Source organism: Pezoporus flaviventris, unplaced genomic scaffold (assembly GCF_033815535.1).
Source record: "Pezoporus flaviventris isolate CSIRO_AGI_PZ_B2104156 unplaced genomic scaffold, CSIRO_AGI_Pfla_v1 ptg000001l, whole genome shotgun sequence".
Classification (NCBI taxonomy): Eukaryota; Metazoa; Chordata; class Aves; order Psittaciformes; family Psittacidae; genus Pezoporus; species Pezoporus flaviventris.
The window spans coordinates 54,718,946-54,742,261 of record NW_026892549.1 but is presented as its reverse complement, the minus strand read 5'-3'; the positions used below and the strand labels follow the sequence as shown (position 1 = coordinate 54,742,261).

General features: G+C 40.9%; 1 protein-coding gene across 1 annotated transcript in view; it reads right to left on the bottom strand.

The window, feature by feature from the left end:
• BARD1 (BRCA1 associated RING domain 1) overlaps positions 1-18,778 on the bottom strand; it is a 46,475-nt gene extending 27,697 nt beyond the window's left edge. Inside the window, exons 1-4 of the mRNA XM_061458167.1 lie at positions 18,636-18,778; positions 18,460-18,516; positions 14,934-15,079; positions 7,334-8,325 (exon numbers count right to left, since the gene is read on the bottom strand). Of these exons, the coding sequence (XP_061314151.1) occupies positions 7,334-8,325; positions 14,934-15,079; positions 18,460-18,516; positions 18,636-18,778 (1,338 nt within the window). The remainder of the gene's footprint in view (positions 1-7,333; positions 8,326-14,933; positions 15,080-18,459; positions 18,517-18,635) is intronic.
• Between the last annotated feature and the right edge of the window lie 4,538 nt (positions 18,779-23,316).

The following is a 23,316-nucleotide window of genomic DNA, read 5'->3' as shown; positions in this document are numbered from 1 at the left end:
TACAAAATAGCTTTCTTCTTTAGTTGGAGAAAATATTAAGACAGACTGCTCAGCATAATATAAATCCTGCAAGCAACAATTGTAAATTCAGCATTCACTCCCCCCCCCCCCCCCCCCAAAATGTTGACAATCACTGGCTTTACAACAGTCAAATTAACACATCAGAGAGACATTTCATTATATTCGCAACCTAGGTGTCCCATCAAAATGTTGCCTTTCAAAGCAATTGAAGAATTCTAACAGCAGAGTATTCTTTATGGTTGCAAGGTAACAGACATGCATCAAATCTGAAGAGTCATTCAGAGGCAGCAAAGACAGCGCTCAGCATTAGATCATTCTCTACAGAGAGAAGATACAATTATCTATAATGAGCAAGATCTGAGCTTATCATTTAAAGTTAAGTTTGCAAACATGTGCAGCAAGGGTTTGACATTTCAAGAGTACTCTTTTAAAGCAGTAAGCATAGCTAATAATTTGTGTGGGCATTAGGTAGTATCACAGCTTTTCAGAACTGTTACCAGAACATTGATTTGTAAAACCACTCTGCAGTTTTATCAAAGGAAATGTTGCTGGTGTGAATATGAGCACCAACAACATCCACAGACAGAAATCCAGGTCTACCTCAAGATAAGAAAATTGGTGTTTTGCTGTTTACAGAAGACAAATATTGTCATCACCTCAGCTGTAAGTGAAACCAGCACCAAGTAATGAGAGTGACAGTAAGGGAGGAGAAGCTGGCATGCCAGTTGTACTGTGCAATGAATGACTGGACGGGTGCTGTCAGGGTTACAAGAGATTTGTTAACAAAATATTAAAAAATGGCTTTAAGAGGAAAAAGGGTAGGCTTAGATTAGACATTAGGAAAAAAATTTTCAGTATTAGGGTGGTAAGACACTGGCACAGGGTGCCCAGAGAAGCTGTGGCTGCCTCGTCCCTGGCAGTGTTCAAGGCCAGGTTGGACAGGGCTTGGTGCAACCTTGTCTAATGGAAGATGTCCCTGCCCATGGCAGGGGGTTGGAACTGGATGATCTTCAGGTCCCTTCCAACCCAAACCAATCATTGATTCTACAGGATTCTATGAAGGGAGAACACACTAGCTGTCCTCTCAGAGGCTATCTAGTGAGTTACCATAGAGTGAATATTTAGTTAAAAAAAGCCGAAGACTAAACTTCAAGCAGCAGATCCTTACCAGCTGTGTGTGTTACCAAGTCCCTCCTGCAAGCAGGATCACTACCATCTGACAGTGATCCAAGAGTAAAAAAAGTGCAGTTAACACACTTAACAGTTCTAACGAAGTTAATAGAATTACTCACATTTAAAAGTTTATAAATGTTTTGCTCAACTTTAAGAAAGAAAGAGTAAGAACCTGGTAGGGGCAAGTGCCAGCCAGAAATACCTATGTACCATATTATCTTGCCTCCACAAGTAAGAAAGCAGAAGAGGCTACACCTGTCAGCACAGAATTACTAATTTGCGCATGCTTCACAAAGCTGTACTTTGACTAACAATGAAATCAACTTTGTACATTTAGTCCCTTGAGTTTCCTTGATCTAGCAAGGCCAGCATAAAATCATCACTCCCAAATACCGAATCATAACCGTACCAGATGATACCAGCAGGAGCCTTCATAGCTTGTGTTAGTCTGTGACAACAGCAGAGTGGAAATGTAACTGTAGATAGTACTTGTTCAGAAATGAAGAACTGGACAAACACCAGGCAGAAAAACGCTAACATTAACAATTCACAGGGAAGTGTTGATTTTTAAGTCTCATTATCCATGAAGGATTACAACAAGCTTCTGAAGAGGCAGAAACTACTGCAGAATGTAAAATTATCTGTTTGGAAGAAACAAAGCAAAGGACATTTTAAGCTTGTAACAAAGCTTACGTACAGTGACAACGCAACAATGCAATGGGTTTGTTCTTCCTCTGCTAAAGCTTAAGGAAGCTCTAGGAAAACCACACAAGCAAGAAAGGCATTGGGGCCATCTGTTGGCAGATCTAGAAGACAGCATTAACTTACACAGAGAAGAGTACACAGCTTTACAAACACCTCCTTCCCAAGACGAACTTAGTTCCTGCAGGGACAGATGGCATGAGCCCAACAAAACAGCTCATTTGACCTAGACAAGGCTTTTTGATTTGCTCTTTTTTCATTTCCAAGTCAATTGTGTCATGATTTTAATGCAGATAGTTAAGAACTGTAAGTGTCCTTTCAACCCTATTCTATAGGTTTTTTTTTCCCATTTTACCCTTTACTATTTCCATTAACTGTACTTATTTTCCACCCAAAAGTCACATTTAAATTAATGCAAACGTATTCTATCAGTTCAAAAGGGAGAGGTGCAAAGAATTAGGGCAGTATATTAAGATGATGCTAAAAACCTGTACCACTTCAACCACTTCTCTCTTTATTTGCAAAGGTAGCAAAGTTACTTCAATTTTTAGGTCAAACAATTGACAAAAACCACCATTCAAACCCAAATACATTTGTCTGAGTTACTGCAGGGGGGATGGGGGGGGGGGGGAGAAAACTAGGTTATTTACAACTCCTAAATGGTCGAAGAGGACAAATATGAATTACAAAGTGCTTGCAGTAATTGTGAATGCTGGAACCAACTACTTCCAGGAACCCAAAAGTTTCTCACCTCAAATTTCTCTGTATTTATTCACCAGCCAGCAGGCCATTTATTAACTAACAAGCATATAAGTAGCTATGGTTGACCTTTAACAAAAACAAAAGATTCAAGAAGTTTAACCCACCTCAGAAACAGAAGTAACACCAAGTATTATTGAAAAAGAAATGGCAATTTGCTTCTAAGCTTTCAAATCAGCACTTGGGAAGATGGATTGCCTTGACTTACAGCCAAATTTCATATTGAAACCATCACACTGCTTCATATGTCATGCTACCGGGGGGATACTACCATAATGCTACTGGATACGCTACTGCTGGATACTACTACAGGGCTGCTTATCAATCCTATAGCACTTGGCTTTAACATTAGAGAGTCAACTTTAGAGATCAAGTTTCTGTCAGCACACCTCACATCTCCAATGAAAAGGACAGCATACAAACAGCTAAGTCATCAACCACACAAAATCACAAGGTCTGGATAAATAAGACCTTAGATCAATGGATGTATTCATTCACTGTGAAGCAGCTGGCACAAATTATGCTGTCCATCAATTCACTGCCTACCACTCGGGGGAGGCTGGAGGTGTCCATCTGCACAGGAGCACAACTCCCCTCAATGCTCAAGTGGAAAAGCAGGAGGAGAGACCTTCCCTCCCATGGACATGTGTCACCCAATGAGAGACCAAAACACATACCCATCTGGTGCCAAAAGCGAGGAAATGCACGGCTGAGCAGGTCAGACAACTGAGAAAAGATCTATAAAGTTTTCTGATGTTGCCCTCCCATGCTCACAAAGCCACAAAATGTTCTTTCACTCTCCTTTCCAGTGTGCTATTAACTGGTAACAAAGCAATAAATAGGAAGAACAGTCTCACACGCTTGGGAGGAATTATCTAATAGTTACTACAGTGTTAAGTATAATGAAGACCAGGTTTCAAGGCCAGGTTGGAGGGGGCTTGGAGCAACCTGGTCTAGTGGAAGATGTCTCTGAACGTGGCAGGGGGTCGGAACTAGATGACCTTAAGGTCCCTTCCAACCCAAATCATTCTATGATTCTATGAATATGAAATCCAGCACAGCAGGCTAGACACAGGAGAAGCTTTTATGAAGGCCCCCTTGGTCATCTGTCAAAAGGTCCCTGGAACAGGAGATAATCAAAACTGGTTCCAAGGTTCCTTCTCCCTTTCTTCAGACTTGGTAGATGCTCTGCATAGATGAAGCTTTTTGTTTCCTCAGAACAGGCACAACTCTCTAAATGCTTCTAACTTGAACCATAAAAATCAAAGCCTTCTCCCAGCTACCTTCCACCCATGGCTGTTATCCTGATGCACTGCAGTTCACTATTCCTCTTCCTGGAATCCATAGTGGCAGCAATTCCACACTGTGAACTACTCATCATCTCCCTTGTCAATGCAGAAAAAATGCAGGCACAATCAAGACCTGAAATCATAGTTTGGTGCTACAGCATTTTGTAGATTTAAAACCCTCTGCTAACTAGTTAAGTAGCACTGCATTTTTAATTGCCACATAAGAGCCAGTCCTGCAAAAAACTTGTTATTTTACTGTAAAATATTTCCTATATAAAGGGCTGTTGATTGGGCATCTTCCCACCAATTTAGAATATTAGGAGACCAACAGGTCAGTTTTGTATTTTAACTAATTGCAAGTTTTACCTTTAATGACTATGGAGGAAAATAAACACGACTGCTGTTTGCTATGGGAAGAGCCACATTTATTTAACCCAGCTTTAAGTTCACGCACACTAGAACCTTTCTTGAGAGCCATTTTGATTTCAGTAAGTTAATAACTAGTAGTACTAAACAGGAACAATCCCTCTGAATCATCTGAAACAGCACAGTACACTTAATTTTAATGCCTGATAATGTTGTTTATTATCTCTTTTAAACAAGGAAAAAAAAAAGGAGAACTCAATTAGCTTTAATTAAATTCAGGGCATTAGATCCTAGCAGCTAATGAAAATAATACAGATTTATTTGCATAATTAATGAAATCCCAGAGAATTAAGACTTTATTTCACTTTGGGGGGAGGGCAGCAGCTACAAGTCTGTTTCCCATTACACACATGGAAAAACATTACTGGCTGTGGAAAAAACAAGATAAAAATATCACCCATAAAACTGAACTGGATGAGAAATACTTCTTCCAGAAACAGAAAAAAAAAAATGACAGGGCTATATTGGAAAAAAATCCAAACCCCCCACAACCACAATTAGAATATACATACAGTATAAAGCCTAGTATTTTCCAGAGCAGTTTCTTTGAGAATACACATCTATCAGTTCCATAGCAGGGCTAGGTTTAGAAGAGTGATCTAGAAATGTACAGCTTACACAAAAGACAACCGCATGCAAAAAACCTGTTTTCTTGCAACTGCCACATATCCCCAGCAGATTCATGGCAATTAAACACTAGTATTTCTTGCTCACCAATTCACAAAGTAAAGGGTTACCAAACCTCACAACCTCAAGGTGAAGTCCTCACATCATGCTGGCTTGAGCAACTTAATCCACTTCAACATGAATTAGTAACTGTGCCTACATCTACTAGCTATCAGGGGATGGACCAACTTCTTAGGAATACCCATGATTAAGCTACATAACCAGAACTAAGAACACCACAAATTAAAGGATCTGTATAACCTTCTACGTATGAGGAACTGAGGTTCAGAGACATAAAAACAACTTTCCATTGCAGAGATCCAATGGAAGTTTAGTAGCTGGAAACAAAAACTACAGCTATAACCAAAGAATCACTCTCTTTGCTTTATTTTACTTGCATTTAAAAGAGAGCGTTAACTTTGGCATTACCCTGAAACCCTACCTAGTTAAAAAAGCTTTCACTAATGAGCACCTCAATGCAAATAGAAAACCGCTGCAGAATTAACAAGGAACAGAACTGACTTCCCGTTTTAGCTCAGTAATTATAAACATTAACTGACAACACCAAATTAATGCACAGACAGGACTGAAAAAAAGCATTCATGTGTATGCCCACTCCACTGCCTACTCTGCAGCTGGAGGTCAGCGTTTCAACCCACTGGAATGGCCCTATCCCTTTCTCAGAGGGCTGTACCACTGCCAACAAGCAGTGCCAGCTACACCACTCCACTTGGAGAGTGAAAACTTCTTTATCCTTTTTCTCTATAGAATGAACAGTTTCATTTTTACTCATTTATCTTCAAAATGCTCTGCTTTGAAAAAACACCTTACTGCTGTGTCACTGCAGAAATGCTCTATTTTCTTAGGTTAAATACTTTTTTGGAACACAAATATTATACATACTGCTGGGAACCATACCTGTGCGAAAACCTGTCAAGGTAGATATTTTTTTCTTTTTTGGAACCAGTCAGTCATGATAGCATTCCTTACAAATTCCCAGAAAATCATGGAGGGATAATTTGTAAATAGTGCTTTAATAAAGTGAAATATGCAAGACTTATGATGAAAGGTAGGAAGAGATCTATCCTTTAAAGCTCTTGAGTCCTGTGTGGACAATGTTTCATTTTCACTTCCTAATTTTGTATTAATGACAAAGTATGAGATTTGAACTCAGCTTAGTTCAGCTGCCACATCCATTTAAAAAGTCTTGTGCAGCAGGAGTGGCTTAATAGACTGTGTTTGAAAGAGGACACAGTTATCAAGAACAGCCTTTGTCTCCACAAACAGAAGTGCTATATAAGTGTCAGGATGCTTACAGGTGAATCAGTTCTTCCAGTATAGGTAGGTTATTAACCACACAGTATTTCTGTATTACGATTAAACCCAAAGTACAATTAAACTGCCATACTACAAACTCTTTGAAATGACCTCTCAGAAGAGAGCTGTTGTATTAGTGCATCTGATGAGTTTAGCTATGAGCACTCACCTTGCCCTGCCTGCTTTTACATAGCAACAGGGAAGGACAGCCCTTGCAAAGAGCAAAGCCATGACGTTCTACCACAGCAGAAACCGGCGAAGAGAACAACTTCACAGCAAAATGAGTGACAGCTGTTATTGCAAGAATAACATTGATCCAACATAAAAGTGAAGTCCACTGAGAACATCCCAACTCTGTCCCAAATCTCCCAACTCTGATATCTCTGAGGAAAGCATGCTGAGAGCATGGGGCTCAGCATGGGAATCACAGGTCACAGCATTTCCTTCTTCTTGAGCCAACACTTGCATCAGGGGGAGGATCTCAAAGATTATATAGTGGTTAATGTCAAAGAAGGTTGAATAGAGTTATCTTGATGTAGATAATTCAGATCAAGTCCTGGCTGAGTTACCAGGTCAAGTTAAACTGATCAAGATCACCCAGTAAGATCTGAAATACTTAGCTAAACTCCTTATGACTATTCACAGAAACAGCTTTCTGGCCAAAACATCTGAATGCTTATCTCTTTCTAGAACTCATAGGGATAATTGGCACTGTAGTACATAGAGTTTCATCAAGTATAGCCATCTTTGATCATTCCAATAGTCATTTCTTTAAAAAAAAAATTAAAAAAAAAAATAAAAATCACAGAATCAGTTTGAAAACTCCCCAGTAAATCTAGAAGACCAGAAAATGGTATTTCCTCCCCTCCTTCCCCGCAAAAATAGGATGTACTCAAGTAACTAGTTTCCAGGATATTTTTAACACAACATTGTCTTTTCAAACCTCTATTTAAAGTTGAACTAGAAGATAATGATCCTACCTTGATGGAAGCAACATGGAGTAAAGTCTCTCCTTTGTAATTTCTTCTGGCAATTGCGTTACCACCAGGCGACTTCAACACAGGACTGTGTGGTATTCCTACTGGATTACAAGTCTTAGAAGTAGATGGAGTAGAGGGAGATTCTGAAGGACTAATTATTGTTTGAGAGACTGCAGAACTACTTGTCTTCATGACGATGTCAGTGAGTTTGGATACAGGGGAGGAAACCTGAACTGGTGTCTTGTGTTCAGTCACTGGGGAGATGGGGCTATCCCGAGGCAACTCCTCTAAGCAATCTGCCTGATTGACTGATTTCCCAATAATGCTCCTCTCAGTTCTTCTTGGTCTTTTACACTGAGAAGCAACTGGAAGTCTGGATTGCTCCCTTTCGCGTTTTAAAGGCATAGCTTCATTTTCTATTGACAGTGATGTCTCTGCACTAAATTTTTTTTCCTTGTTGTCTTGTGGAAGGCACACAACCTCACTATTATCTCTGTTTCCTGAGGATTTTACATGTGGCAGTATTTCCACATTTTCTGTATTTCTGCTGGAGTCAGCTTCCTTTACAGACTGCTGATGGACTGTCTCTTCAGGGCTATTCGATTCTGAAGTGTACAGGACTACTGGCTGACTGCAGATGGTCACACACTTCTCCTTAGGAGTCTTCTCCTCAACTCTTCCTTTCTGCTCAGGCTTCTCTAAGCTCCACACTTTGTTTATGTCTGCTAGACGCTTCTTCTTCATCTTCTTACTCTGTTTCTGTGTTGGCTTTTTTATCAGGGTGGAGGGCTTTTCATGGGGAGGGGAAGAAATGAAATCGTAAACTGAAGACTTATCTTGAAAAAGGTCATCGCTTTTAGTCTTAGAGTGACTCTTATTCACAATGCATCGAATCTTCCTACTTCTTGGGCTGAACCACATTTTTATCTTTTCCTTCTTATTCTTTTGTCCAACATTTGAGTTAGTTGGTGTGGACATACCTTCTGTCGAATCTAAGTGCAGCAGGGAAGAGGAAAAATTTAGAGTACTCTTCAGTAGAACATTGCAAAGATTAAAAAAAATCAGAATAACTGTAATAACTGATGAAGTGTTACTAACTGCAACCTATGAGTGCCTTCATTTCTTCTGAAAAGAACACATGTAATGGCTTTAAAACAGCTGGCAAGGTCACATGCCACTCTGGAGCTCAGAGATCCCAGTGCAGCTAAAGCTACCCACTAGGCAAGCGAGCACTGATAGAGAAATTCCTTCAATAGTCCAGGTTCACAACACCGCATGCACACAGATTTCTGCCCAGGTTAGAGAAAGGAGAGAAGCTGGTTCTCCTACTGAGGTTTCCTCAGAAATAGGTTTATCAAAGCGGCCTGTGCACACACAAAAAAGTGGAAAGAATGTTCCAAAAAATATGTTAACAGTTATCTGAAGATGAACAGGATAGAATAACTGCAAGCAAGCAAGCAAATATAACATCCTTATAAGAATGTTGAACATTCCTGAGAAATTCTGACTGATTCCACAGATACAGCAGATGATATATAGAAAAAAAAACTCTAAGAAATTGTGTCATGTCATTGGATCACTTACCCTTTGGTAGTAAATAATTCCAACAAAGCTAAACCTTTTGATCATCTCAAACATTTTCTTTAAATATGTGGTGAAGCAATTTTATAAGTCACATCATCCAGCAAATTACAAATCAATAACCAAGATGAGAGAGGAATATCCTGTACTCCCAGTGCATGAAATAACAGTTGAGACCAAGGGCTATAAATGGTGTTCTCAATGGTTTAAGAATAAATTAAGGAACATCAAGTGATCTAAGTTAGACATTAATTTAATTTGACAACAACTCAGTGCAAAAGAACTGACAGATTTTTTACAGACTCCTCCTCAAAAAGTTATTTTAGGTTACTTGGACGAGTCCTCCAAAGTCAACACAAAACTCATTCTTCCTGTTGCCTCCAGCATCAGGAACCACCATTCACAAAAGTCTTGGTAATTTATAGTAATCAAACACAAAACCAATATTAATATTGCCTAGTGAGGCAAGTAGGGTGATTTTTTTTTTTAAACAGAACTAAGACCAAGATTCAAACATTCTTGAAATAAACTATACAAAGTCTCCATTATTAAAAGTGACAGACACTGACTGCAACAATAGATTACTTTCACTTCAGTGCATTAACTTTCTACAGATAATTTGTTTTCTCCACACCTTCTCTTCCATTTGTGGTGTTAGTAACTATAGCCTGTTTTCACAGTAAGCTGTGACAAACTCACAGATAGCAGAGTAGTCCCAATCCCTTAGCCACAAAAAAAAAAAATGCTTGAAATCTCACTCAGAACTGTGTAGCTAATAACACCAAAATAAATGTTATTTTCTTTTAAAGCAGTATTTCAAGGTTAAATGTTTCCTCAGTCTTGATTTAAATTACCCTACTTCCCACTTGAATTAAAATACCCTGCGTATTAGGAGATATAACTAGAAGACTGTAAGTAAGGCATCAGACCAAAAGTATCTATAAGAATATAGCTTGAGGCTAGCTAATCAATCATTTAGGTATCTAAAGATAAAGTAGTACAGAACTGCAGGTATTTGGTTTTTCTGTAGAGCTGGGCTTGTTGCAGAGATAAAAAAAGCACTGAAATTGAGACCGAAATCTCATAACTAGCTAGCCTTCAGAAAGACATCCTACCCAATTTCATTCTGACAATCACATCTAAAAAAAGGAAGAGCTTGATTGCAAACAGATGCAAAACATAAACCACAGTTACTATTTACTTGTCTTGCCTTCACTGTTTACAGAACTAGCAGATTTCCTTCTAAAATATTTACCTTGCTAGAACCATCAGTCATATCCAAGTAAAGAGTAGAATAAAATCAGCTTACAAAAGTAATTTGAGCAACAATTTTGCAATGGCTGGAATTCTTTTTGATGTGCATAGCACAGTAAGACTTTAAAGTCCAAGTGACAAATTCAAGTAAAAGCACTGTCTTTCAGAAGTGTGATTTAAAGCAGCATAACACAATGAAGTATTTACACTGGAAGCTATGTATATGCCACTTCTGGCAGCAAGGAAGCTTGTGAGAATTTAAACACAAGGGTTCTTAAACTGATTGTTCATTACTGGTCGCTCAGCAAGGACTTACTAGTCAGGTTATTAAAAACCTGCTGAAATAAATACTTTCTCAGGATTATTCTTCCTCACATGCAACTACTTCAGGTGTAAGAATATGTTGGATGTCTTAGCACAGGGAGGCCATGAATGTGATTAAAAGGCCATGCATACTGCAGAAGAGATCTGTCATATCAAGAGGCCACGCAGAGCATCTTCATGACCAACTGGGGGACAAACTGCAGTTTCTGCCAGGGAGTGGCAGAAATGTCTCAGCTATTCTTCAATGACTCCATCTGTTGGAATACTCTGTAGCTAACATAAACTTCCCCTGAACAGTTCTGCCTAGCACCACAGAAAAACACTATTCTTAAGCCTCTGCTGCTCTTTTCCTCCATTTCCAAAATGTACAAGGTAAGGTGTAGAAGCAATAAGGACAAATGGCCAATCTACACTACCTGAAAATTTAATCCTTTGATGCACCCAGTGCTGTGAAAAAGAGAGAGGAGACACAGTGCTAAGAAGCTGAAAGGAAGTTCTTATGGCTTATCATGTAAATGCTAATTTATATGAAGAGGGTATTATCTGGTAGCTAAGTGCATTCAGTTAAACTACCTCCAGGAAAAACTGCTCTTTGAAAAAAATCAATCCAAAGGAATTCTTTGTTGTCTCCAAGTTGGAAGCCAGAGATTGTCTCAACTGGAATGAAAAAAATGACTATATATGATTAAGATTTGTTCTTTTTAATACCTAAGAAGCATCCTCTCAAAATTTTTAGAGATGCATTGAGACAAGATAAATCAGTAAAACATGCCTTGCTAATTCTAGATTTTAACCATTTGCAATAGTATAAAGAGTATTCACAACAACAGTATTGGAATCAGCCTATAATACATGCAGTAAATTTACTCTCCATTAGCTACTAAATATAACATTCATATACATAAACTAATAACTGAATTCTTTATAAATTACTGATTTGCACACAATAAGCGAAAGTTTTTTAATGCTGACGTTTAACAGAGTTGAACTTCTGAAGTGTTAAAAGGCTTGAGAGTAGACAAAAATACTAGGAGATAACACAGTGCCCTGCAACTAGAGTTACATCTGTTAAGTTCTGCTGTAGTGCAGTAACAGGCTAGAGCAGGGGGAAAAAAGGAGCAATTAGAAAATGTGGTTTAGCTATCATTAATCTGCATCAAAAGAATATAATGATGCATATTGTGTGCCTTCCAAATTATGCTCTATTATGGGTTTCAGAACAGAAGTTGAGAAATCTCTTTGACAAACTAGTCCCTTATTAAAAATCAAAGGAAGTGCTTTGGTACCATCTGTGCAACATTAGTGCCTTCACTAAAGAATTATTATTTTGCACCTTAAGTATTCAACACAGGGAAAAAGAAGAGAAATTCCAGCCATTCAAAACCTCATCTTGAGCTATTATGAAAAATGTCGTAACATACATGGAAATACAATGTAATCTGTTACAACAGGAGTTCAACATCTTTCCTTCCACATCAGTAAATGTGAAACTAAGTTATGATATTATAAAGGCTATTCAAAAGTTAACCTCTCCCACTGTCCACCTGCATCAGCATGACCTTAGGAAGCTCTGACCAACACCTGCAAGATCTAGCTCTGTATGAGGAGAGGAAACACTTGACTGAAGCAGATTATATTATTAATAAGGTAAAAATAATCTATAAATGGTTGTTGTGAATATTTAAAACAATGTCTTTTTTTTTAAAGAACATCGCATAGAAAAATCTACTGAAGTATTCAGAAATTCACTTGCAAAATCACAACTGTAAATCAACCTTCTTCACCTCAACTATACTTATACGCTATGTCCATGATTCAACCAATTACCCACCTATTAAGCCCATCATCCCAACAACTTCAATTCTCAAGATGGCTTGGATTCTACAAAATTAGAGCTAAGGGTTTTGAGGTGCAGACATCCCATCTATGAAGCCTGCTAGGCAGTTAGCTTGCTATTACCCTCACAAAGGTACTAGCTAGGCAATGAAAAGGTCAGGCAGCCCTTCCCACAGACTAAGGGTATAAACAAGTGAATTAATTTTGAGACTCAGCATTTGCTACCAATAGCTTGCATTTTCTAGCCAGTTTCAGGTAGGAAATTACTTGCCAATTCCCCATCAGTCACCCCAGTGCTATTCTGTACTGTCATTTGCTGTGCTTCCCTTTAATTTAAAGGGAAAGTATTAGCTGGTTTATGCAGTCTTTTCCGAGTTACTTGCTGCTGCTTTTTAGAGTGCACACACAGCCTATAATAAGCTATGCTTATCCCAATGGAGTACAAAGCAAGATCCCTCTCAGATCTACTGTGGGATTTCAGGGTACAGGGATTTTTATACTCGAAATATTCAACAGGTGACTTTAACCCTATCCTCTTCAGTCACTGCAGTTCTGTAGGTTTTTAAAGACAACACACACACTTGCTGTGTTCACTAGGGCTATTGTAGACAGTACAATGCATTTGTATTAGAAACCTCAGTGTCAACAAGGATCTCAAACAGAACCCTTGAGACAAGCCACAACTGTCTCAAAACAAGACATATAAATATGCAAAAGGGATATAAAACAATATATGGAAATATTCCTTTTTCAACTGCTTCTCTTCCTTTCTTCCACAGACATTGATTTTTCAGTCTCTTTACTGGAACAGAAAATACAATTTCTGACCTTCTAACAAAAAAGAAACTACTGTTGACAGGATTGTGGCAAAAATACAGTGCTTATAGAATATGAAAGCAATTCCTTAGCAAGAGAGGCCCCGATTCTCCCAACTCAAACATATTTCACTTTGTATACATTAAGTTCAAGACATACATCTATGGGAGGTGACAGATTTGCCAGAGACGAGCGACAAAATATCAAACAGATTTGCTCTCAAAATCTCTAAAGCTACAGCATTCTGTGATTTGCCATAGTACAGCACATAACTGGCTGTTCTAAGGGGCATGCCCATATCCTTGGGTATCCAAATCATTCCTTACAGTGACCAATCAACTCAGGAGGTTTTCCCTTCAACCACAGTCTGAAATACCCAAAAGGCCATTAATCCTTAAGACACTGTAAAGACTACAAGTTATGGAAAGTAATTTCCACATTGTTTCATAACTTAAGCTCCTTTTAAGTCAGAAGAAGGAATGAGAAGAATCGCCTCATTTGTTCTGTGGTTTAGCCACATCATGCAAACTTTATTTTAGAGGAACCATGGGATCAAGTGTATTATTCAACTTCTAGTGCAGTAAAACATCAGACCAATTTTTAAGAGATAATCCACCTGTAAGTCTTCCAAAGCATCTAATTAGTATCAATAATATGACCATGTTACATTTCAAATACTTCTATAGCATCACAACGAGCTCCTCTCCGAGATTCTCTTCCAAATATGTTTTTAAAAGCCTTCACCACTTAAAATGCTTCCCTTAAATCCTGTTTAAGCCATCATCTGTGTTTCTATCCTCCAGAAGATTTAATCACCATAGGATTTTCTATCTATAGAGAATGTATTCCTTTAGAGTTGGACATAGGCTTCCAGACTCTTCACTTAAATACATTTTCATGTCAATAAAAAGCTACCCCATAAATGATCATGAAGGTGCTGATGGGATTAGATTTAGAAAAAGAATCTTTAATTTAGACAAATATATTAGGAAGCAACAATGAAGGAAAAATAACTTTCTGTATCTGATAGCTAAATTAATGTTTTCTAAAAGTTAGTATTACATAAAATGCTCTCTGAGCTTGCAGAAGAGACATACTTTCACCTATGCTTATTTCACTTAGCTTTTTCCTACTTTGACAATCAGCTTAAAATTTCATACAGAGACGAATTCCCAGAGTACAATCTCCACAATCTTCTAGCACAGTCAGCAATGACAAAATTCCGTTGTAGCAGACTAGCTGATTGGTAGAGACAAGCAAATAAATGAGTTAAGACTTGCTTTCTTCATCTTTAGGCAAGACACACAGATAATTGTTCCATGTGCAAAAACCCTAAACTGAAAACTACTGGGACAGGACACATGCCTCAGTGCACAAATACACAAAAGGAGGAAAGGCGAGAGAATACATGTCCCCCCAGAGATATTTACACTGCAGAACATTACACATTTGTGCTCCCCTGAAGCACAGGACATGACAACTTGTGCCCCTGATTTGTGCAACTAACTGCTACGTGACTTGTGAATCTATCCCACTTTTGTCTAATTTTGGAAGACAGATTCTAATGAATTATGGACTAAGCCACTCATGCGGAGTTTTTAGTAAAATAGATTCAAAGAACAAGCAATCCATACAGACAGTTCTCTTCAAATCAAGTTTTCCAAACATGATTCAGAACATCCTTTCAGAATGTTAAACAGGGCTGCACTACTCATTCTCTAGCAAGCCTCTGAAATGAAACAGAGTGGTCTGGATCCACTAGCAGTCAGAGACCCAGGTTTGCTCTTACCCGAGGTGTCCACACCCAGGAGATGCCGCAGCCTGCTGCAAAGCTGAATCACGTTATCAAGTTGACGGTTTATCTGTGCATCTTGCACCCACGCTGGCATGTGGCACACTGGGCATTCTATGCCAACACAGTCACCCACACAAGATCTGAAAGTCAAATGTGACAATCCATTATTCAGCATAAGTTATCTACTGTACTCACTATCAACCTTTTCATACCCAAATGCTCAACAAGAATCTCTTATTTACGCATTGACAAATCACTACTGTAAAGCCCACAGGAGTTAGTCACAAATAGAGGAGAGGACATATTTATTACAGCAAGTGAAAATTCATAATCAAGCAAGCCAAGCCCAGAGCCTCATCAGGACACTGAATGAAAGTTATTTTGAATGCGTGAAGACATATCTTGTAACTCCCACTAACTAACTGATCCAAATTTTCAAGGTATGCTCCATTGCTGTTTTGTCTCCAGATTACAATTAGGCTTGAAGTATCAAAACTGTGCATCATTCTAACCTCAGCTAATGGTAGGGCTATTTTGCAGCCTCATTTTTAAGCAAGTAACAGAAAGACAACCCACAGTAAACTATCATTTGCATTTTTTTTACTTAAAATTTTCTTGATACTGTGAAGTTTCACATTTCTGAACTCTTTTCTGCAAGTAGTCCCACAGGATCTGCAGGTGAGCAGAGTATTCCATCACTTTTTCAGAGCATTTGTATCAGGAAATGATCAAGGTGAGGTGGGTGGGCAAACATTTACTCAGTAAAGGTCATTTAACACTTGTTGCTTCTTAGTAATACTTGTCTTCCCATGTGAGCCTAAAATCTTTTATTTGTTTGATTAGTCTAGTGAGAATACCATATGATTTGTCACCCAAACTGCAACATTCAAGGGACATTGTTACTTCTCAACTCCAATCTATCCTATTAAACACAGCTTATGATTTCAAATACCCAAGACTGAATTAATTTCAAAAATCTGTTACCTTACTATCATGTAGCACACACAATTCTAGCCAAAGGCATAACGTTAAATGCGAGCAGAACATGTTAAACATTCAGAGGAACAGAATGCAAGTAATATCAAGGCACCGCTATTTGGAGAGGAAGATCAAAGTCTGTACACCTAGACTCTTAACACATAGTCAGCTTGAAAGCTGACAGTCTTTCACCCCAAAACTAGTACTGTATGAGTGAACAATACCAGAGTTACAACTACCATCACTTTTCTTAAGTGAAGCATTATTTTCAGATCTGTTCTCTACACTGGCATCTCTCCCTCAAGCACCACAAAAGCATCATGTCTTCAGTTAAATTCAAGACAGGAAATTTGCTATGTAAAAACTGCTGCTAGGTGTGTTTTGTGCTTTTACCAGCCTGCTCTTAACCAGCAAAGGACCTTGGGGTTGAGACACTGCTATGATCAGGAGACTGAAGTACCATTCTTGGCTTTGATATACTCTACATGACATTGATAAATCACTTGGAGCAAAGAACCAACCAGGGCTCATTCTCTAGGAAAGCTGGCCTCAGATTTCCATCTGTAAAAGGTAGTGCAAAGGAAATGCAGAACGACTTTTATACCATGACATTTCCTAATTACATCTAGCTGCTGGGTTTTTATAGTTAATGGATAATGACTGTAACTAACTTAGTAGAGTTACTCAGACAAAACTGCAGAAACTGATCTTAATAAATATCCCTGTCCATAATACAACCCATGCTGAGGGAGAACCAGTTACATTATGTGTGACCCGATTATTGAAGTTCATTAGCTTCACATATTTTATTGCATATATCAGAAGCCAGCTTCAGCCATTCACTCCACTCCTTCCTGGGCATATTAATAAATGCCTGTCTTCAGCACTGAAATCAAATCAGTTCGGGTCAGAATACTGCAGATTTAATCCAACTTGCTTGTAAACAAATTAATCTAAATTTCCTTAGGTTTATTTAAAAAAATAGCCCCTATCCAAGACTCAATCATCAAAGGACACATTATGTTAATGACTAAAAGCTCGGGAATGCAAATGAGAAGAGAGAAGGCATAACAGCAACTTGGTAAGAGCAAATAAACTCTCTTCCTGGAGTAAGAAATAGCTGTTAATGAGTGCTTAACATTCATATTAGCTACTCTTTCCAGTCTCATCACTGCAAACTGCATCAATTTTTTTCTTAGAAAATAAAAATAAAAAACCCCAAACTCACAAAAGCATAACTAAAAATCCTTCAACAAACAGTAGGTGTTTTAAGTCTGTCACTTAGAACACACTGGGGGTGTGTATATTCAAAATAAAACCACAAGGCCTTAGATACCCAACAACTAAACAGTCGTGTTTATTAAGTCACTCTTGCATTACCCTCCCTCAATCCACACTATACGGGGGGGGGGGGGGGGGGGATAATTATAAGGTATTTTATAACGTAGATAAGAATATATTTATAAATAACTTGTACAAGCTTCTGGGGGTTATTTCTCCAAGTACAAATAACAAAATTTGCTTCAGGTGGCACAATCTTCTACAGCAATTGATGGCCAAGGCCGGGAAAGAACTCACATGTCTGTATTAAAATAAATTTGTCCATCTTTTAATATATCTATACCAGAGAAAGGGATGCTGAGGGCATCTGTCCCACTATCAGTTACTCCATAAAAAGCAAGTATTTTACTCTTCGGGCCTTCAACACTTAAAGCTCCTCTAAGTAAGATGCAGCCAAAGACAGGGAGTGAATACAATGCTGGGAGGAAGGCAGGACTTCATTCTGCTTTTACTGACACAGTGACTACAGTAGTAACAAGAGAAAAAGGTGAGTATCTAGACTGGCTTACAAGCAGAAGTTTGAAAGGGCCTATCCTCTCCATCCCATCTGTACTGTCCAAAGAAACTGTTCAAGATACATGACTGAACTTTTAATTCCCCATGTTTGCATTTGCATGCCATGAACAGCAGTGGCATACACGACAGCCAGAAGGTTCCATCCAGTGGCTTCCCCATATCAGGTTCTGGAGCATGAACATTTCAGATTCTGACTGTACCAATGTTGCAGTGAGCTGTTTTAAGAGAGGCCAAGTGACTACTGCCTCCTCAGAACTGTCCCACTGGCAGGATGCTTCTAACTTAGCAATTTTTAACTGCTCTCATGTTCGGATGGACATGAATACAGGAACAGTTACAGTGGCAGATATGAATGAGTGAATCCATTAACATAGCAGAATGCCAATGCAATGACAAGCAACAACCAATCCTCTCAAGCACACCAAAACCCCGTTTTCCAGACTGCTCTTTCTTGTTCGTTTTGAAGGGAGCAAGAGGAAGTTGGGAGATTACAAGAAATGGAAATTTTGCCTCCTACCCCACCAGGACTGGACAAGCTCCCCACACACCTCCATCAGAGTGAGGGTTCCCTTCAACCTGACCAAAATCCTGAAGCCCAAACCAGCACCTGAAAAACCCTTCGAAGCGCCGGCGGCCAGAGAGGGAGGGAGGCGGGCGGCCGAGCCCGGCGCACCGCTCTACTTACAGGCAGAAGACGTGCTCGCACTGCCCCAGGGACACGGGCTCCCGCAGGACGCCGGCGCTGTAGGCAGAGGAAGGAGAAACACGGCACTTTTAAACACACGCGGCCTCCAGGGCACTGCGCCAGCGGCGGCAAAGCTCGCCGGCTGCGGGAGAAAGGAGAAGGAGGGCAACCATTACCAGCGAGAGCAGCTCAGCGCTCTCTCCAGCCGCCCCAGTGCGGCGCGGGTGCAGGCCCAGGCGGGGCCAGGCAGCGCCATGGGGGGAACGGCGGCACCCAGAAACGGCCGGTTGCCCGAACGGCCACGCAACGCTTCTCGCATCTCCTGCAGCCGTCGCCACAGCTCCGAATTCCCCGCCTGCCACCACTGCGCAAGCGCGGACGGCCGCATGCCCGCCAACACGCATGCTCGTCCCGAGAAGCCGCGCTTGACCGCGCTTCGGGAGCGGGGCGGGGCGGGGCGGGGTCACTGGCGAAGGGAGGGCCGAGGTAAATGGCGGGCTGAGGTAAATGGCCGGTTGGGTGCCAGCCAGCTTGAAGTATTCAATAGCGTCCACACCAAGCAAGCACCCCAGTCCGTTGCATCTACATACATCCTTCCAATACCTGTTATCTGTAACGAACAGATGCAGCACAAACATCTCCGGCCCAAATGTGTCCCAGAAAGGGCAGGTGGGCCCAGTGTTACGGTGCTGAGGGTCTTCTGTCCTCAGCCAGGCTGCCTGCCCCACACCAGTGCTGGTCCACCCTAACTTTAAACACCTAATTTTCTTCCTTTCACCCATTTACCACCTTCAGCCTGGCAGAGGTTCTTCACCCATCACCGTTCCTTTGAGTTTTGAGAGTGTTTCTTCCCTCAGCCAATTAGCACCTCAGGGTTCAGCCCAATCTCCAACTCTTTACAGGTTGCTGTTTCTGAGGTGGTAACTCCACAGACACAGCCCTGCCATCCCTGCACAGTGTAATTACTGAAGTACATAAAGCAGTTATAGCAGGGATTTATCACTTTCAGGTAGAAGTACTCCTAGCCAAATAAAAGATAGAGCAGGAATGCCAAGAGCGATTTATAACAGGCTTACTGACATTTCATGTCAAGAAGTGAATAAACATCAAGCCATAAATCTCAGAGTAAACATGATTAAAGCGAGCGAGTTATTCTTTGAGGGAACTTCATCATAAAAGGACGTGGCAGTGTGGAGCTGCAGTTTGGTTGGCAGCAGTAGCAGAAAGCAGCCATCAGAGCAAGTCCCAGCCTCCCATCTGAAATGTTTTCTCATCCCGCCTATCCATCCGTTTGCTTCCTGTTGGTGGGTGGTTTCATCTTGCCCCTGCTCACGAGGCAAAGTGAAAGCAGCAAGATGCTGCCATGGCATCCTGAACAAGAGGGATTAATTCGACCACTGGTGACAACAGGGACATTTTCCACAGCTCTTACCTCATCTACAGAGAAGGACTTCTACTTAGATGGTGTTAAATAGGGGCTGAAAACATTTATTAACAAGTTATCCATGTCTTCCAAGGAGATTCTTCAGTTTTCAGGTTTCACACTCTTCTGCTTTGACAGTTGTTTCCCCAGATAGCCCTCAACACTGGACATGGTTTAAATTGGGATTTTTTCTTTTCTTTATGGAAAGTTAAATACTTTGCTACTAGTATTAGCCGGAGGTGCAAGGAGGTCAGCACTGCACAGGATGGGGAATTGTGCTCTGTTGATGTAGGAAAATTTGCTACTGTCACCTGGGGCAAGCCATCATGTCACAGGGTAAAACACTATCATGTAACTTGGATGGTGGCATATTCAGCCTTTGTTAAGTCAATGCTGTCATATCTCTTAACCTGCTTGACCTCAGCAAATGCCATCTTGGCATTCTCTGCATTCTTCATCACTCCAATGCTTATCTATGATAAACTGTGGAGCTGTGTGAAGGGTCAACCAACAGCCTGTCCTTTGCAGGTGACACTGTGCTTGCAGAATCAGAGGACAAGAATTTCCTTGCAGAATCTCCCTCCAGAGCCTGGAGGAAGAGGCATGGATATAGACATCCCCATCCACGCACATCTCATTTTCATCGGCGTGGAGAGGAGGGCTGTTTGTTGTCATCGACAGCACAGTAGCAGCATCTGTGCTCTCGGATCCAGCTGTGAAAAGTACAGTCGTATCTCTGTAATAGCCTGTTGTTTTCTAGCGCTCAGGAAACCCCCTGCTGTGTTAATATCTCTAAGCAGTGTCCCCTTTGCTAACGGCCTGTTGTACCCAGTGGTGGGGATCAGCAGGCCTTCTCCCATGAAGGGAAGCAGCTCTGAGGAAAGAAACAACAGCCACGGAGGCGAGCACGGAAGTAAAACAAAACCAAATGCAAACTGCACCTTGTTAAGAGACATGTAGGTGTTGGATGCTCCCAGGCAGCAGGCGAACATCCTCCTTGCTTATCTTAGCGGAGGAAGCAGGCAGAGAGAGGTGCCCTAGGCCCTGTCCTGCCCCAAGGGCAGCTTGTCCCCACGCCCAGCAAGGTGGGGGCTGGACACATTCCACAGTGCCTTTTCCCATCATGTGTGAAAGCATCAAAAACATCTGGATGCAGGAGAGGGATGACAGCAAGGGACACAGCTGGACAGGGCACCATTGCTCCTTTTCTTGGGTTGCAGCCGATGGAGCTGGGATAAGGACAGGACCTGTTCCCTCACACTGCCAAAACAAGGATAAACTCACTAATAAGTTAAACACTAATTTTACCCTTAAAAAAGAACAGTTGCCAGATGCAACCTTCACATCCTACTCCCTCTTACTTAGCCATTGTGTAATCATCCTGTGCTCCAAAGAAGCAGCGCCTGGCGCACCAAAGATGGCAAAGGCCTTGCTGCCAAGATGAAACTTTAACACAATTTGAAGCGTTCAGCTCAGGTTACAAACAACACTTGATCCATAGATCTCTTGAGTCAACCTGGCATTTATGTTCACAAAATATGAGATGCCAATATATACTGTATAGGACAATAAAACAGATAAGTACCTCATCTTCCATCCCTCCCGCTGTAATATGTTTAGTGTCCCTCTCAATAAATCCATGTGTGTGCACGTAGTCTCCATTGTGCTGAGACATTACTTGCAAATTTACAAACATTTACAACTAAGTTAAACTGAGGCAAAGCACCACCCTGTGCTGGCAGCATCTAATACTTGTGTTCTAGAAAGATGTAAATGTCACAAGTGATTCATTCTCCCTAGTTTCATAAAGATTAAGGAATTGGCGTTCTTGGAAATCTAAGAAACGTCTTCCTTTGCAGTGAATTACTGCAACCAATTGGACAGTCAGAAGCAAAAAGAAAAAAAATGCAGAGAACAGAGGGAAGTGAGAAATACATCTCTAAATGTGGTCTCTGCAGTATTTAAAGTACAAGTAAAGCCATTCCAGGCAGTATAAGGCCCACACAGTTTAAAATAAATTTGTTGTCTGACAGAAAGCCAGTAAAGTGTTTGCAGCAGTGCTGTGATAGAGTGCGACAGTCGCATTTGGGACGTGCATAAGGCAGGCACTCCACACCCCACCGAGGCAGCGATCATCTTCCCCATGCTAAACTGATAATGTGGTTTTCAAACAATGCGGGGCTTCAGAGCTGAGCCCGTGCTGACAGATGGGGCTCAGCTTCTCAGCTGACGAGGGAGGTAGAAATTCTGTGTCTACCTCATGCTTCATTTCAAAGCATTGCCCATCTGGTAAAGACCCTTTTATGTAAATACACCGGTACCTGATACTTTATTCATAGGCAAAGCTCCCCAGCTGTTCTTCAATAAATTCACAATCGTTACGTGATTCACTGTGCAGAGGGATGGAGTGTGCAGGGGGAAGCAGTTCCCTCAGTTCTCACAAGTCAATTGTTTTCCTGTGGGTTAAAAGAGCCAAAGCATCTGTGAAGAGGGGGTCCCTGTCTTTTCATCCACCTGAATATGGAGCACCTTCCAAAACTACTGCCCCCTGCCGGGAAAGGGTGTCCTGCTCCAATGCGTGAAGCGCCCACAACAAGCAACAGGATGGATCTGCTTCTGTAGAAGAAAGAAAAAAAATGGGAGAAGGAGCAGCCTCACGCTTTGAATTCCCTCCTTGCCCAAATGTCTCAAACAAAGCCTTTAACAGGCTTACTTTGCTCCTTGCCCTCCCTTCTGGGTCTAGTTTTGCTGTGTGCCCAAAGCCCTGCAAGCTCACCATGGCCTTCAGAGGCATTGTGGGCTTTGGTGCTGACTTGAAAGACACGGGGCTGCTCTAATTATTTGGTGCAGTAGTTGGTTAGGGCCATTAGACTAGCAAGTTTTAAGATTTCAAATATTGAGGGATTTGAGCCCCCGTGGAAATAATAACAATTTTAAAAGTCTATTACACTTTCAGACTAAGCAGCAGAGTCAGCATTACATTACACGGCATTAAATTATTAGTCGAGTCTCGATAACAGGAACATCTGCTGGTGTTAGACATGGCATTTTTAATTAAAGGCAGCAGCAGAGAAGCCTGTGGTTCATCAGTTCTGCTTTCACCGTGTGAATTTCTAAATCCACGGGGCACATGTACAAAAGATTTGGTCAGAGCACAGGCTCTGGACCTGGCACTGAAGAAACACGAGCTGAAAAGCAGCCAAGGTGACAGATAATTCACACCTGCATCTGCTGGGCCCGTCACTCCCCAGGAGAATGAATCCCTGGCTGGGTCAAAAGAGCGGGGGATTTTACAAAATTGAGATTATCCTTCTGGTTTTTTTCAGAACAGGGAGAAGAGGGGTTTCTGACAGAAAGGCAAGTAGCAGAAGAGCAAAGTGGGAGGAAGTGTGGGGACCATGTGCACACTTGTGCTTCAGCTGCTGATACTCCCC